The 13,355-nt window shown below is 38.4% G+C and overlaps 1 protein-coding gene across 1 annotated transcript in view; it reads left to right on the top strand.

Moving 5' to 3' along the window:
• LOC129768124 (uncharacterized) overlaps positions 1-13,355 on the top strand; it is a 217,498-nt gene that overhangs the window by 169,458 nt on the left and 34,685 nt on the right. Inside the window, exon 2 of the mRNA XM_055769559.1 lies at positions 7,370-7,461. Coding sequence (XP_055625534.1) covers positions 7,456-7,461 — 6 coding nt within the window. The 5' untranslated portion in view covers positions 7,370-7,455. The remainder of the gene's footprint in view (positions 1-7,369; positions 7,462-13,355) is intronic.

The raw sequence follows: 13,355 nt of genomic DNA, 5'->3' as shown, positions 1-13,355 counted from the left end.
TAAATTCCACTGTCAAATATAAATATATTTGTTTTCATGTTTTCTGACTAATCCTTGCACATTTATAAAACGAGAATTGGCAAGGGATTGTATAGGCGTTTTCCCAGAGAAGCCCCAAACCTTCGCAGACTTATTCTATAGCTCCATATAAGTTGCAACAACAAATTGCAACAATTGAACCAATAAAATATAAGCAAGAGCAATAACTATTGGCTGGCAACATGTCACTGGAATGTACTCAATAAACAGAATCTATGACAAGTAAATAAAACACTGCTTTCAGCAGTTTCCCGCCCCATTTAGTTTAGCAAACCCATCGCCTGTCACCCGGATGCCATCGATGTTGATCACATCAGCTTGTTTACACGCCTTCGGTGCTAAACTTTCACACCCACGCACGGCCCGAGCATCGCATGTAGCATTTAATACGCGCACTGCCAACAGGCTTGTCACTCCGACACCATACCATAGCATCATTGTGATACCTTGCCTGTCGTCTCTTCAGTCGATTCAATTTGACGCGACGGCAAAAACGGTCTACGTCACGTCTCGGGATGGCTTCGGGAAGGCGGGGGACGAGGAGCGATTGAAAGTTTTCCGGCTTGACATGGCGTTGATGGGTGCCATCACAGATGTTATACAATCACGGGGGGCAATAAATCATCAAAGTTGAAGTCGGAATGAATTTTCTTTCAAACGTGAAATGCCCGCCGAAAATAGAAAAACTCAGAAAAAAACACAAATTCTATGGCCCGTGGCAGAACTTCCGCAATACCAAGGCCAATACGCTTTTCAATGTCTTCCGGGGTTTATATAGCAGATTTTCAGCACTGATAACCAACCGTCGACGTTTGGTTGGCAGGAGGAAAACAGGAAGTTCGTGAGTAATAAAAAATTGATGTAATCAGCCGGCATGCGGCCGTTTTGCTGCGTCGAGAGACAGAAACCCCCGAGGCCATCAACAGCGAATGAAAATTCCCTTGGGGTCGGGCTGTTGCACCGAGACATTTTGAAATTATTTTAACAAAAAGAGGAGAAATGAAGGAAATGATAAGCGCTATGAATAGTGCTTGAACAGGCCGAGAGATTCTCCGTGTATTATAATGGACCTATTTGCTTGATTAAATGTTGAAGGCACTGGGGTTTCAATATTTACATTTCTGAAGGTTCTTACTTGTTCTTCATCATTTCCGCACAAAAAAAAAATCAAAGTCACTCGAACATGCACACCTTAAACATTCTCTCCCACCGGTTAACAAGGTTGGGCACAAGGTGATGGTCAATGTCGGGACCCTCGAACTCGTTTGCTGTAAAACACGTTGGTCATCGTGTAAAAAATAGTTCTGCTGCCAGCTCGATCGCTATTACTATTATTACGTCCATCGATGACAGATTATGATAAACTAGCAATAATGGTTCCACCATCAATCTTTATAGACACCGGTGTTTGGCGTTGAGTCTGCCAAAAGAGCCGACAGGTTTATCGATGATACAGAATATTATTTATAAAATCCACAGCCTCAGGTGGCGTGAACGTAGTCTCAAGGGAGGAAACCACACCTTCTTCGAATATACAATTTCGTGGTTGGGTGGGTTTGCAAATCACACATGTCGAACTGCCGGCGGGGATTCTGTCTCGTGGGAGTGTGATGTCTAATGCTGCTGTGAATCCTGCCCACATCACCGTATCTTACCTAAAGGCATGCGTCTTTTATGCTGAGATTTTAATAAGCATATTCGAGTCTGCTCAATGCTCTGGACTTAACGAGTGCCGAACGGATGAACCGAAATGGCATGGCATAATGGCGTCGTAAATTTCGAGTGTCGACGAAAATGTGTGGAACTTATATTGTGTTGACTCATTGGGGGCTCAAGATCAACAAGCTTTTATTAGGTGTGCAAAGCGAAACTTATCTTAGTAATGAACAAACTTTTTATGTGCGAAAGACTATGATGCTTACAAATTTCTGCCAGGGAGGTACTGGATTTTACGGTTTCATCCCAATGACACATTCAACAGACGAGTATCACTCTTTCAAACAATGTTCAGACTCAGAATGCCTATTATCACACCTTGATTTTATTATTCCACTTAACATTGTGCGGAGCGTTTCTTTGCAGTGAGATATGTTTCCGGCGCAAATATTCTTGAATTTCTGGTAGAATTGAACCCAACGGTCACACCATGATATCTAATTCATGGATGACGAAATTTGAATGCTAATGCTAGTGACAGTGACAGTGGTTGACGATTTCTGTAGCAACGAACCATTGGGAACGAGGAACGATATCGGCCGGCTTAGAACCACCATATCTTAGTCTTTGGTAGAAATCAATTTTGCGGGAAGATCCGTACAGTTGTTTCGTATAACGCCATATAACGCTGAACAAATAGTTCAGTCATCACATTGGCTTATTAAAAACTACGAGAGAATTACATTTTCACTAAAAAGCTGGACGGTTGTTTTCAAGACAAGAACGCATAGTTGACGTAGGATTACGTTGCAGAATGACACTAATGGGACTAATCCGGGCTTCGTCAGCAGGATCTCAAGGGTAGAAGATTCCTCTTCGTCACGGCTGCTCTTGAATGGGCGCCAGTCACAACCGATTCGGATAGAACGATCAGCTCGTCAAGATGATCCGTTGTCGATGCTTCTGTGCGTGATTTTCCTACATCCACTGCTTACACGGCCACAGTTTTTTTTTGCTGGTTTAGTTTTTTTTATTTTTTTTATTTTTTTTTTATTTTATTGTCGTCAATCTAAATTGTAGACCGATACATTCTTAATACTACTTAAAACTACTTACTTAAAACTAAAAATCTAAAGAGAGCTGGCTGGATAATTTATTCGTTTAATTTAAAAGACGATTTTAACAAGTTACAGAATCAATTTTTTTTATTTATTTATTTATTTCGTCAAACCAGCGTAGACTAAATATGCTGCCCAAATATTACAGTGAAATTTAACGATATCTTATACTATTCAGATAGTCTTTGAGCATTGATCTTGACATGGTTACATCAATTGTTTCACTGTGTTCGTTACAGAGACTCATCATACGATTAATAGGACTATATTTGGTATAATTCGTTCTTCGATAATCTATGTAAAAAATGTTAGGGTTTCTCAGGTTCCTAATCGGTGCGTAAAAATTCAGGTTTCCTAATATTTCTTCTGAGTCCACTCGTTGTGATATGATATCAATAATAAATAGAATCATGGCAGAGTTCCGACGTTCTTTTAGGCTTTTAATATTGATTAGCATACAGCGTGCTTCATATGGAGGTAGATGATATGAAGACCAGCCTAGTTTACGAAGTGCAAATAACAAAAATTGTTTTTGTACAGATTCAATTCTGTCTTCGTGTGAAGTTATGTAGGGGGACCATACAATACTACAGTATTCGAGAATTGATCTGACGTATGTAATATATAATATTTTTATTGTGTACGGATCGTGGAAATGGTAACTAAAACGTTTAATGAAGCTCAACATATTATTTGCTCTATGGATGAATGTATTATAATGATCCACGAAGGTTAGTTTCGAATCAAGATCACACCTAAATCTCTTACTCGTTGACATCTACTGATGGGTTGACTACCCAGTATAACACCATTGTCCAATGGTGTTCTTCTTCTTGTAAAAGTAATCAAAGTGCATTTCCTAACATTGAGCTGTAATAAACTCTTAGTGCACCAATTATTCAACTTCATTTTTGAATGTTTGAGAGTCTTCTTCATTCTTTATTTCCATATACAGTTTCATATCATCTGCGTTGATAAGTGCCTTAACACTGTTAAGAAAAACGCAAACGTCATTAACAAATAAAATTAACAAAAATGGCCCCAAATGAGAGCCTTGAGGAACTCCGGATGTAACAAATATTGGTTTTGAAATTTCCCCATTAAATCTTACCATTTGGGTGCGGTCAGTCAAATATGATTCTAGCCATTTCAATAGCTTGACTTCTATCCCTATTTTTTGAAGTTTAAGAAGGAGTAAGGGTATATCAACACGATCGAAAGCCTTACTAAAGTCAGTGTATAGAGCTTCAACTTGATTACCATTATCCATTGCATTCAAAGTGAATGTGACAAATTCCAGCAAATTTGTTGTTGTTGATCGTCCTTTGAAAAAACCGTGTTGCTTATTCGTAATTCGTGTCTTTAGTTGTTGAAAAAGTTTTTGGTTTATTATGGCTTCAAAGAGTTTTGGAATGCAAGAAATAATTGCTACTCCACGATAATTTCTTACATCGGATCTATTACCGAATTTGAATATTGGTACAAGAAAAGAGTTTTTCCATATTTTTGGGAACCTTTCTGATTCCAATGACGTATTGAAAAGCCATAAAAGTGGATGAGTTAATTCAGATGCCAAATTTTTTATAAAAACCGGTGGAATTCCGTCAGGACCTGGCCCCTTCGAGACATCGAGCTTATTTAATGCGTCAAAAATTTCAATGTAAGTTAGTAACCTAAGTTAAGTAAGTTTTGAACCAGCCAAAAACTCGAATTCGCAGAACATCCAAAAAAATACGATCGAATTTTGTAGTTGAAGTTATAATCGCCGTAATATATTTCCACCACATATACGCTCCATAGATAGAAGATTCGACTATAACATGAAGGGGTTTCGAATATTTGACCCTTTGTGGGCTTTCATCCACGTCTGTTCTCAATGGCGGATACGGTCGACCAACAGTACTCAGAAGATGGCGAATTCCGCACGTGCCTTTAGTACCTCATGAGTGATGCAGCTAAATATCTGGCTAAGCTTTTTTCTAACTTTCTCTTCGTCTCTCGTCCTTCTGATAGTCTAACCTTCCTTTTTCATTCGAAAACTTTTCTCTATTCTTAATTTCCGTAAAACTCTGATATTTCTATAGGTATTCCTCCTCCATCTCTTTTCACACTTTATCTTTTTTTATTATTTCCAATTCAATGAGTTTCGGCACGCACTTCTTACTTCCGTAATTGGTTGAGGTCGTTTGCCGGAACTGCCGCTTTTTTACCGAGCGTTCTATTTTTTGTATGTGTCCGGGTAACAATATTTTCATTCAAGGCGTGTTATTTAGCATAGAAATCTCAACTAAGTACTAATAAAAATGACGCAAGTAATACTACGTTGAGACGGCGAAGTTCCTCTAGGAACGTTAGTGCCATTTAAGAAGAAGAATCTTAAGGGAGTTTTAAAAAATAAACAGTGCGCATTACGCCACTTTATGTTTTATGGAGAAATAATAACGAAGGACTCATTTCGTCAACAACTTGTTCGTGTCTCCAGGCACATACTTACTCGCTTTACTCGCTATTGAATAGAATTTGCAAAGGTTAGTTAAGGACCGTTTGCTTTTCATGTTTAAAATAATAATTTGGGTCATTCTTAAGCGGCTTGTTTTGTGTTCATACCCTATTTTTCAGACATATAAATACGCAAAAGTACTACATTTTGAGCTTGAGCTTGGGTATACTGTACACTTTGAAGTTGCACTCCGTGATTGACCTAAACCAGCAAAATTGCACAAACGACGCTTGGGAGTAGCAAACCATTCTCATTGTGCATATTTCGGTGTTTCGTACTTTGAACTTACGTATTACTTACGTACTTACAGTCACACGGAGAAGGGAAGGAATGTTAGGAATGATATTCGTGGTCTGAAGGATCGCCTCTATAGCGTAGTTCCTTTGCGATTATCATGGAAGGGATAGTTGTTAGTGGGGAAAGGTAAGAATCAATATTCACTGAGGTAAGTGATGTGATTATGTAAACGCGAAATCGCACATTGGTCGATACCAGTCGAAGAAACAAAAATCCAAAAATCTCGTTTGTCACAATAGGTGGAGGTTCTGTTAGGTTGGGGAGAAAGTAATCCATTATTTTCGCGTTGAATTCCAATTTTTTTTCAATATGCTCCGGATTATCTGATTTCCATACTAAAAGTAGCTTCATAATACCATTCTCATAGAAGTCATAGAAATTTAGTCATAGTCTCATAGAAATTGATAATTTACTATTGAAGATAGACAGCCTAATGGTTCTGGATTCTTTACGCCAACTCTTACAACCCGTTCCAAATATACCAGTTCATATAACAAACGTCTCTTTTCAAGACCACCACTTGGAGTATTAAGAGGGTTAAAATAATGGGGGTTTGAACAATTGAAAGAACTAAATTCAAAAACAATACTTCCAAACATCCACAGTCCTACAGGTATAACAGATTACAGACATTAACTATAATTACTAAATAAATAAAAATATAAAAGTGGATGGAAAATGGAAGCGTCGATTCAACTGAAGTCTGTGATTCATGCCCATTTCTGTCGAAGAATAATTCGCAAAACACATGCGTATTTTTAAACGTGCTACTTAAAATATAACCAAGAAGTGTTACTGGCAGCATAATCTTTTCCAAGTGGGAATAAAAATTGCACAAACAAATACTACGTTGAGGGAGCGTAATCCCTCTATGGCACGTAGCACCATTGGGGAACAAAATATAGAGCACCGTTGAAGACTTCATCAGTGCATCCCACTGTAATCCATAGTATGAACATTTATCCATCTAACGATGGCTCGGAAAAACTTTGCAATCCTTCCTCATCAATGTGCACTTGCGTTTTTTTTTGCAATGCACCTGCCTTCTGCCCGTTTGCCGTACATCTTCCATTTCGCATCTTACAGCATCATAGATTTCGACCTTCACCACAGATCAATTTACTCTACATCAATATCCGGTATTATCCGAGCGCTTAAGTTGGAGGAGGAATCCTGCTGCAGCCCTAACGTGTGCATCATGGCATCCCGATATGATCCTTCTCGTTAAGTTTTATACGCTTCTTGGCAGTACACAAGGCATCGACACGCTGGGTGTAAGCATTCGGGTGAAAATAATAAATTGATATACGACGAGCAGCTCCCCTTTAGAGTATGTGCTCCCCGATGAGTGTATGTGTGTGCTGTGGGATGTTGTATAATGCTGGGTTTTCGTTTCAATCAGTCATTACAAATAATAGCTCTTGTTCCAATATCATGGCAAACAAGGGATTATCAAAAATTCCACCTGGAATTACAGCCATCAGAAAGTCAATCACAGTCTCGTAAGATGCACAGTGATAGTTGTTTTTCTCATATCAAAGAACAAATTATTCATCCTCTGCTCTTCTTATGGAATGAAGTAGAATAAAGGCCGTGCCCGATTTGATTTTTCAGTTCTATCGCTGCTCATAACCACTTCAAATGGAAAAGAAGCGAATGACGAAAGCTTTCGCGTAAATGAACAGGGAAAGGGCAGTTTTCCACTCCATTAAACATTTGATAGTAATTTTTTCTATTCTATTTCTTTCTCTACCCACAGGTTGTTCCACTTCTATTGCTGACCAATAATATTACAGCGATTGGGGATGAAAACAATTGAAAGTGACCATCAACGACAGCAAAACGATGCAGGTACGTATTTCCCGGAGCCCCAATGGAACCACTCCAAAACCAATAATTGGGCTCTTCTGAAAATTCTGCATTTGAGTTCGATTTGAAAGCGCTTTACATCCGAGACGGGATGATGATGCTCGCATAAATAATTTACGATCGGTCGCTTTCGATACAATCAATTCGACCCTTAGCCAGACGACGCCCGGATCCCGGATCTGGCGGGGATTTTGTGCTCTAACTGGTACAGCCTTCTATTGGATAAATCGGAATAAATTTATTATTCATGTGCCCTTTCGAATGAAATTATATTGCATTCATTTCAATATCATTGCCAGTGCTGATTGTGCAACAGTTGTGCAACTTCTCAGTTTTTCTCTCTCTTCCCGAGGGAAGCTTTCATCGTGACGTTTCATGAACTAATTGCAAGGCACGAGCCTTGACAAAAGTGTGCTAATTATGATTGAGTATTAAAAACGCCAATTACATCAAACAGCTAGTGATTCGCAGCATCCTCTGATCGGGGAGGCAGAATGTCTGCCGACTGACATTCATTTGAACTCTTCCGTCGCTTCTCTTGGGCTTTCTATCCGCAGCAGCGCACTTAAACCGAGCAAATGTTGTCGCAGCGATGCGCTCCTGAAATGAACGTCTAGGCTAAAGTGCCATAAAATGTGTAAAACAAGTGAGATTTTATTTTAGCACTAAGTATTCATAAAGTTTTTGTTATTGTGCAACTTAACATTGAACGAGTGCACTGGTGTTCAACGAAACTTGTGTTGGGAGATCAGGTTTGTCAACTAGGTATAGCTCCGTAACGCATGCGATGAGTTAAAGAATTAATTATCGGAACACAGTGTTTTAGTTTCGAAATCGGATTCGTTGGTAGGCTCAGCTCAGATAGAAGGGCTTTGGGGGATTCATAAGCTTTGAAACGAAATGCACCGAATTAGTCTCATATCATCACGATTTTGGAGTAGTAGAATGGAGCTAAATCCGACCAAAATAATTTGTTATGCAGGATTAAAGATGACAACAGACATTTACCGAGGCCTCCAGACTTGTATATTCCTTGCACTGACAAGGGTCGATGAATTAATGATTGCACTGAGAGGCGCGAATGATCCAATAAACAATAAAAAAATCGATTTCAACAGGTTGTCAAATTCCATGCGTGTACTATTGATTGCATACCATCTAGAGTGACTACGAAACACTAAACTAATTGAATATTCAATCAGTTTTTCAGCATTTCTTGGAAAAATTACGTTCCCTGGGAGCACCATTTCCCAACGAAATAATCCATAAATTATGCTATGCGCCTTTCGCAAAACGGCAATACAAAATCCGAAGCGATTAGGTTTTCACCTTCAGTTTATCGTCGATGAACACAGCTCTCACCGCTGTGAAAAACGTTCTTCACATCCGGCTTGAAATGAGCTACACTATGATGTCACTTTTTTCAGAAACAATGTGTTCGAATACACGAAAATCGATCGGAATGAGTTCGAGCACACTTCTGAATTTCTGAATCAATTCTTTTTCCCAGTTGACACACTCGGTCACAGACGATTATATTCTGTTCCCCCAGTATCATTATTCCTCATTTCATAACCATTTCAGTACACCTTTGGCAGAGCATAAAAACAGCAACAATATGTGCGTATACCGCAAAAATACACAAGCACTCTCCAGCAGACGTGAAAACTGATTCCTTCCACCGAACAAAAATGTCCTGCTGGTTTGCAATATCTTCCATTGTATAGACCAAATGTATGTGTGATATCAGCCTTGAAAATGATATATTCGAAAAGCTTCTTTCATGTGAGAAATGCGTTTTCTGACTTTAAGGGGATGAATCAAAAATTAAATTCTTCTTTTATATTCAAATAACGAAAAATATATGCATAAAAAGCGAATAAAAAAAATGGGTTTTGACTTGATTACATTCAGGATTCGATTATACACAGTAAAAAAAACCTGGACTGTATATAATCGAGTCCGCGTTATATCTTATGAAATCTTTCGTCATCTTTCATGCAACTTGAAAATTCCATCATCGCAGAACTTCTTTGTTTTTTTTTCGTCAAAAGACTGCGCAAGGTGCTTCGAATCGTCCAATGAATCGAAATTCTTGTCCTTCAATTATTTGTTCCACCGGCCCGAACAAATGATAATTTGAAGATGCAATATCTGAAACAAAGGAAGACTTTCTCCAAGTGAAGACAGGCTTCGAGGATAGCTAACGGAGGTCATTTGGTTAGCTCTAAGATTTTTTTTCACTCGATATTGTTACGAATGCTTAGATTTTGCATCACCAGTCATGATTTGCTTCAAAACTGTTAGTTTGGAAATACGATCCATAAAATGTTTTCTGAAATATTTTTATTTCGTGTTTGCACCTCATTTTTAGTCCATTAACGCCTTATCCACGATTTTCGTTATTCGCGGTGACCTTGCCAGACTTTCACGGATAATCGGGGTTCTACTGTATTTGTAATGAAGCTGCTAATTCATGTGTTCTTATTCTTGATCAGCGCCTCGATTTGATTATCATTAGCAGGGCAATTTCACAATAGTGCTATTCTCTCTTCACGCTCAATCAAGAGAATATCACTTCAGCTTCGTAAGTTTCGTTTCATTTCACGTTCATTTCCTTCATCCATCATACTGAAGCGAAATTATCAAATCGGCAATTGAAAATGAAAGGTTCTTATATCGAATGAAAATGTCTTATTTCGAATGAAAATTTCATTGGAGCTCGAATCGTATTCACTAAAAGTAATGAAAATGACTATATGATAGAATATTCAGTATGCCAGCAGGCGTAATAATTTATGAGATCTGGTTGTAAGACTAATATATCCTCATATGCGCCTTTTAATTCCACTAATCTAAAATCTAATTTTAAGAAATGATATCGGATGATACTTTCGATTGAAAGCAATGATTATCCTATCACATCGATGTTTCAGTATGCGTAGTGAATACACACAATCGCAATTGAAATTGGCTGAAGATAAAGAAAAAAGTAAAAAATCATTTTCATCTTTTAGTTTCGAAATTGTCGAGCCCTGATCATTAGTGAGGGCATGAACTTTCTGACCAACGCAATAGAAGCGTATTTCAGAACGAAGTAGAACATCACTGCTAACAACACTTCTCGAGAGATATATTGCGTGTCAATAAAAGAATTTGTTGTTTGTACTACATTTCCGCAAAGTCTTGGAAGCCATGAAAGCGAAACGATTTTTTCATCAAGAGCGGAAATTGAACCGAAAACCCCATCTAGGAAAACGATGACTTGTATTTTCAATATTACAACATTCTAACATACTTTTACGGTGTCTTCATCCTGTCATTTCATCGTTATCCTCTTAAACTAATGATAATAAATCGGTTGCTCTTGGTTGATGTACGTTACTATCAGAATACACATTTTAACAAAGAAGTTCAACGATATGAAAAAATGTAAAGGGTTGTATCTAGGACACGACCGCATATTTTCGACGTAGAACTACGCAATTCACGACGTATATTATGCAATCCACTCGTTTACCACTTCGAATATTATTTGAGAATACATTTTTGTAATAGATTATGTTCTTCGTTACAAATAAATTTGATGAACGTCCTTTTACGCTTGATATGATGCCTAGGACTACCAAAATATTTGAACGGAAAAATCGTCAAACGATCATTGTTTACGTAGTTCTCAAACCGCGAAAATTCATTCACCTCTAGTATCTGAAATGATGATTTTCCCAGGCTTCTCAGTTTAAAAGTACGTAAAAGTTTTAGGGAAACATATTCCGGTCTGCACAACGACAAGCGAGTACAAAAGTACTCAACACCAAAAAATACCCCCGACTTGCATATATTTGCAAAGCGGATTCCCCCAGGCAAATCAATTTTGAAGTCAGTGTTAGGGAAACACAACTAGGTGGGAACAAAAATACCCCCGACTTGCATATATTTGCAAAGCGGATTCCCCCAGGCAAATCAATTTTGAAGTCAGTGTTAGGGAAACACAACTAGGTGGGAACAAAAATACCCCCGACTTGCATATATTTGCAAAGCGGATTCCCCCAGGCAAATCAATTTTGAAGTCAGTGTTAGGGAAACACAACTAGGTGGGAACAAAAATATCCCCGACTTGCATGTTTTGACGAAGCGGATTCCCCCAGACACATTGATTTTGAAGTCCGTGTTAGGGAAACACAGCTCGGTGGGAACAAAAGTACCCCTGGCTTGCATGTATATCTACAAAGCGGATTTCCACAGATACATCGATTTTGAAGTCTATGTTAGGGAAACCGTAAATCTGGCCATTCAAAACTTGGCAGTTAGGGCGTTTAGTTAACGCTTGACATTTTACAGTTATTCAATTGTTCATCTCATAAAAATAAAATTTTCTTAATTGTGATAGACGCGTACAAATATTTCTTATCAATTGATGCAAACATCTTTCCGATCTATTAAGAAATGTTCGAGTTATAAGCATTCGAAATACGGATAGGGTTAGCATACAAATCGGCAGAACAAATGTATGGGAAAAAAGGAAGTTCTTCCAGATTTCATGAATTTAAACCGTTTAGAGATTAGCGAATTGCGATGTATAGCATATCAAACAAATCTCAGAGAATTTCCGATTCGATTGGTATGCAAATCATGAGAATTCGTTCACAGTGAAAATAGTTATTAACGTTAACTTTATTTCCTAAAAACGTGACCTGTTTTCTGATTTGGCACCCTTCCTGAAAGACGTAGTTCTACGTCAAAAAATATGGATTTTCGAAAGGGAAGCATCAGACAGCTCAACCTTGATAAATACCGATAAATTTCTCGGAAATGCAGAATTCATTTTATTTGAATTTTATTATTGTTAAATACAGTTGTGATTTCTTTACAAATTATGTATCTAACGTGTCTACGTGGGCATTATCTATACCCCTCCCCCCTCACCGTGGACAAGTGTGGACATTTTCGTAACCCCTACAACAACCTCCCCCCCCCACCACCTAAAGTTTTCCACGTGGTATGTGGACTGCCCCTTATTATGACGTTATTACACAACGAAGTTTATTTTCGTTTAAAATTCTTTGTACAAAAGGTGGGATATAATAACTTCCTTTCAGTGGCATGTCGGTTATTATGATCCATTTGAAAAAAAAAATTCCGGTTATAATATGTATATGTATATGTATATGTATGGTACACTCTGTATTAACATAAAAGAATCGAATGTGAACCCCACCCTATTTATTGTATAAGCTTACTGTATACTCACGAATATAATAAGGGTGGGATTTAGATTCTATACTTTTATGGTTTATAAAATGACGCTTCCTTTGCTTTCGTTCATTTCTTACTCTACTCTCGCACCGTGAGGACTCGAGCTCGTTAGTCTTTCGCAGACAGCTCGTTAGTCATTCGATGGTAAGGCACACGAAGTCAGCTCGGATAAGCGCACCAGTAGCAGGATAGGTGGAGAAGCCACATCGCTATCGACCGGGAACTTCGCATGAAATTCGTCGCTATCAGATATCGACCGAATTGCTGATCCGCAAGCTACCTTTGCAGCATTTGGTTCGTGGAATTGCTCAGGACTTCAAAACCGACTTGCGCTTCCAAAGTTCCGCGGTTATGACGCTGCAGGAGGCTTATTCGAAGATACCAATTTGTGTGCTATCCATGCAAAACGCGTCACATCATGTCCAAGGACATCCAGCTGGCCCATCGTATCCGAGGAGAGCGTGCTATATTAGCTTAGCATATAATCAACGGCCCTTTTCAGGGCTCCAAATTTGATGGATTAGAGTACATTTAGCATTTAGCGAAAATCGTGGTTTCGATAATAATTCGTTACCGATAGGTGCCATGGATATGGAATCCTTATGAAGAATATGAAATAC

This window comes from Toxorhynchites rutilus, chromosome 2 (assembly GCF_029784135.1).
Source record: "Toxorhynchites rutilus septentrionalis strain SRP chromosome 2, ASM2978413v1, whole genome shotgun sequence".
Classification (NCBI taxonomy): Eukaryota; Metazoa; Arthropoda; class Insecta; order Diptera; family Culicidae; genus Toxorhynchites; species Toxorhynchites rutilus.
Note: the sequence above shows the minus strand (reverse complement) of the source record. Positions and strands in the feature narration are given on the sequence as shown.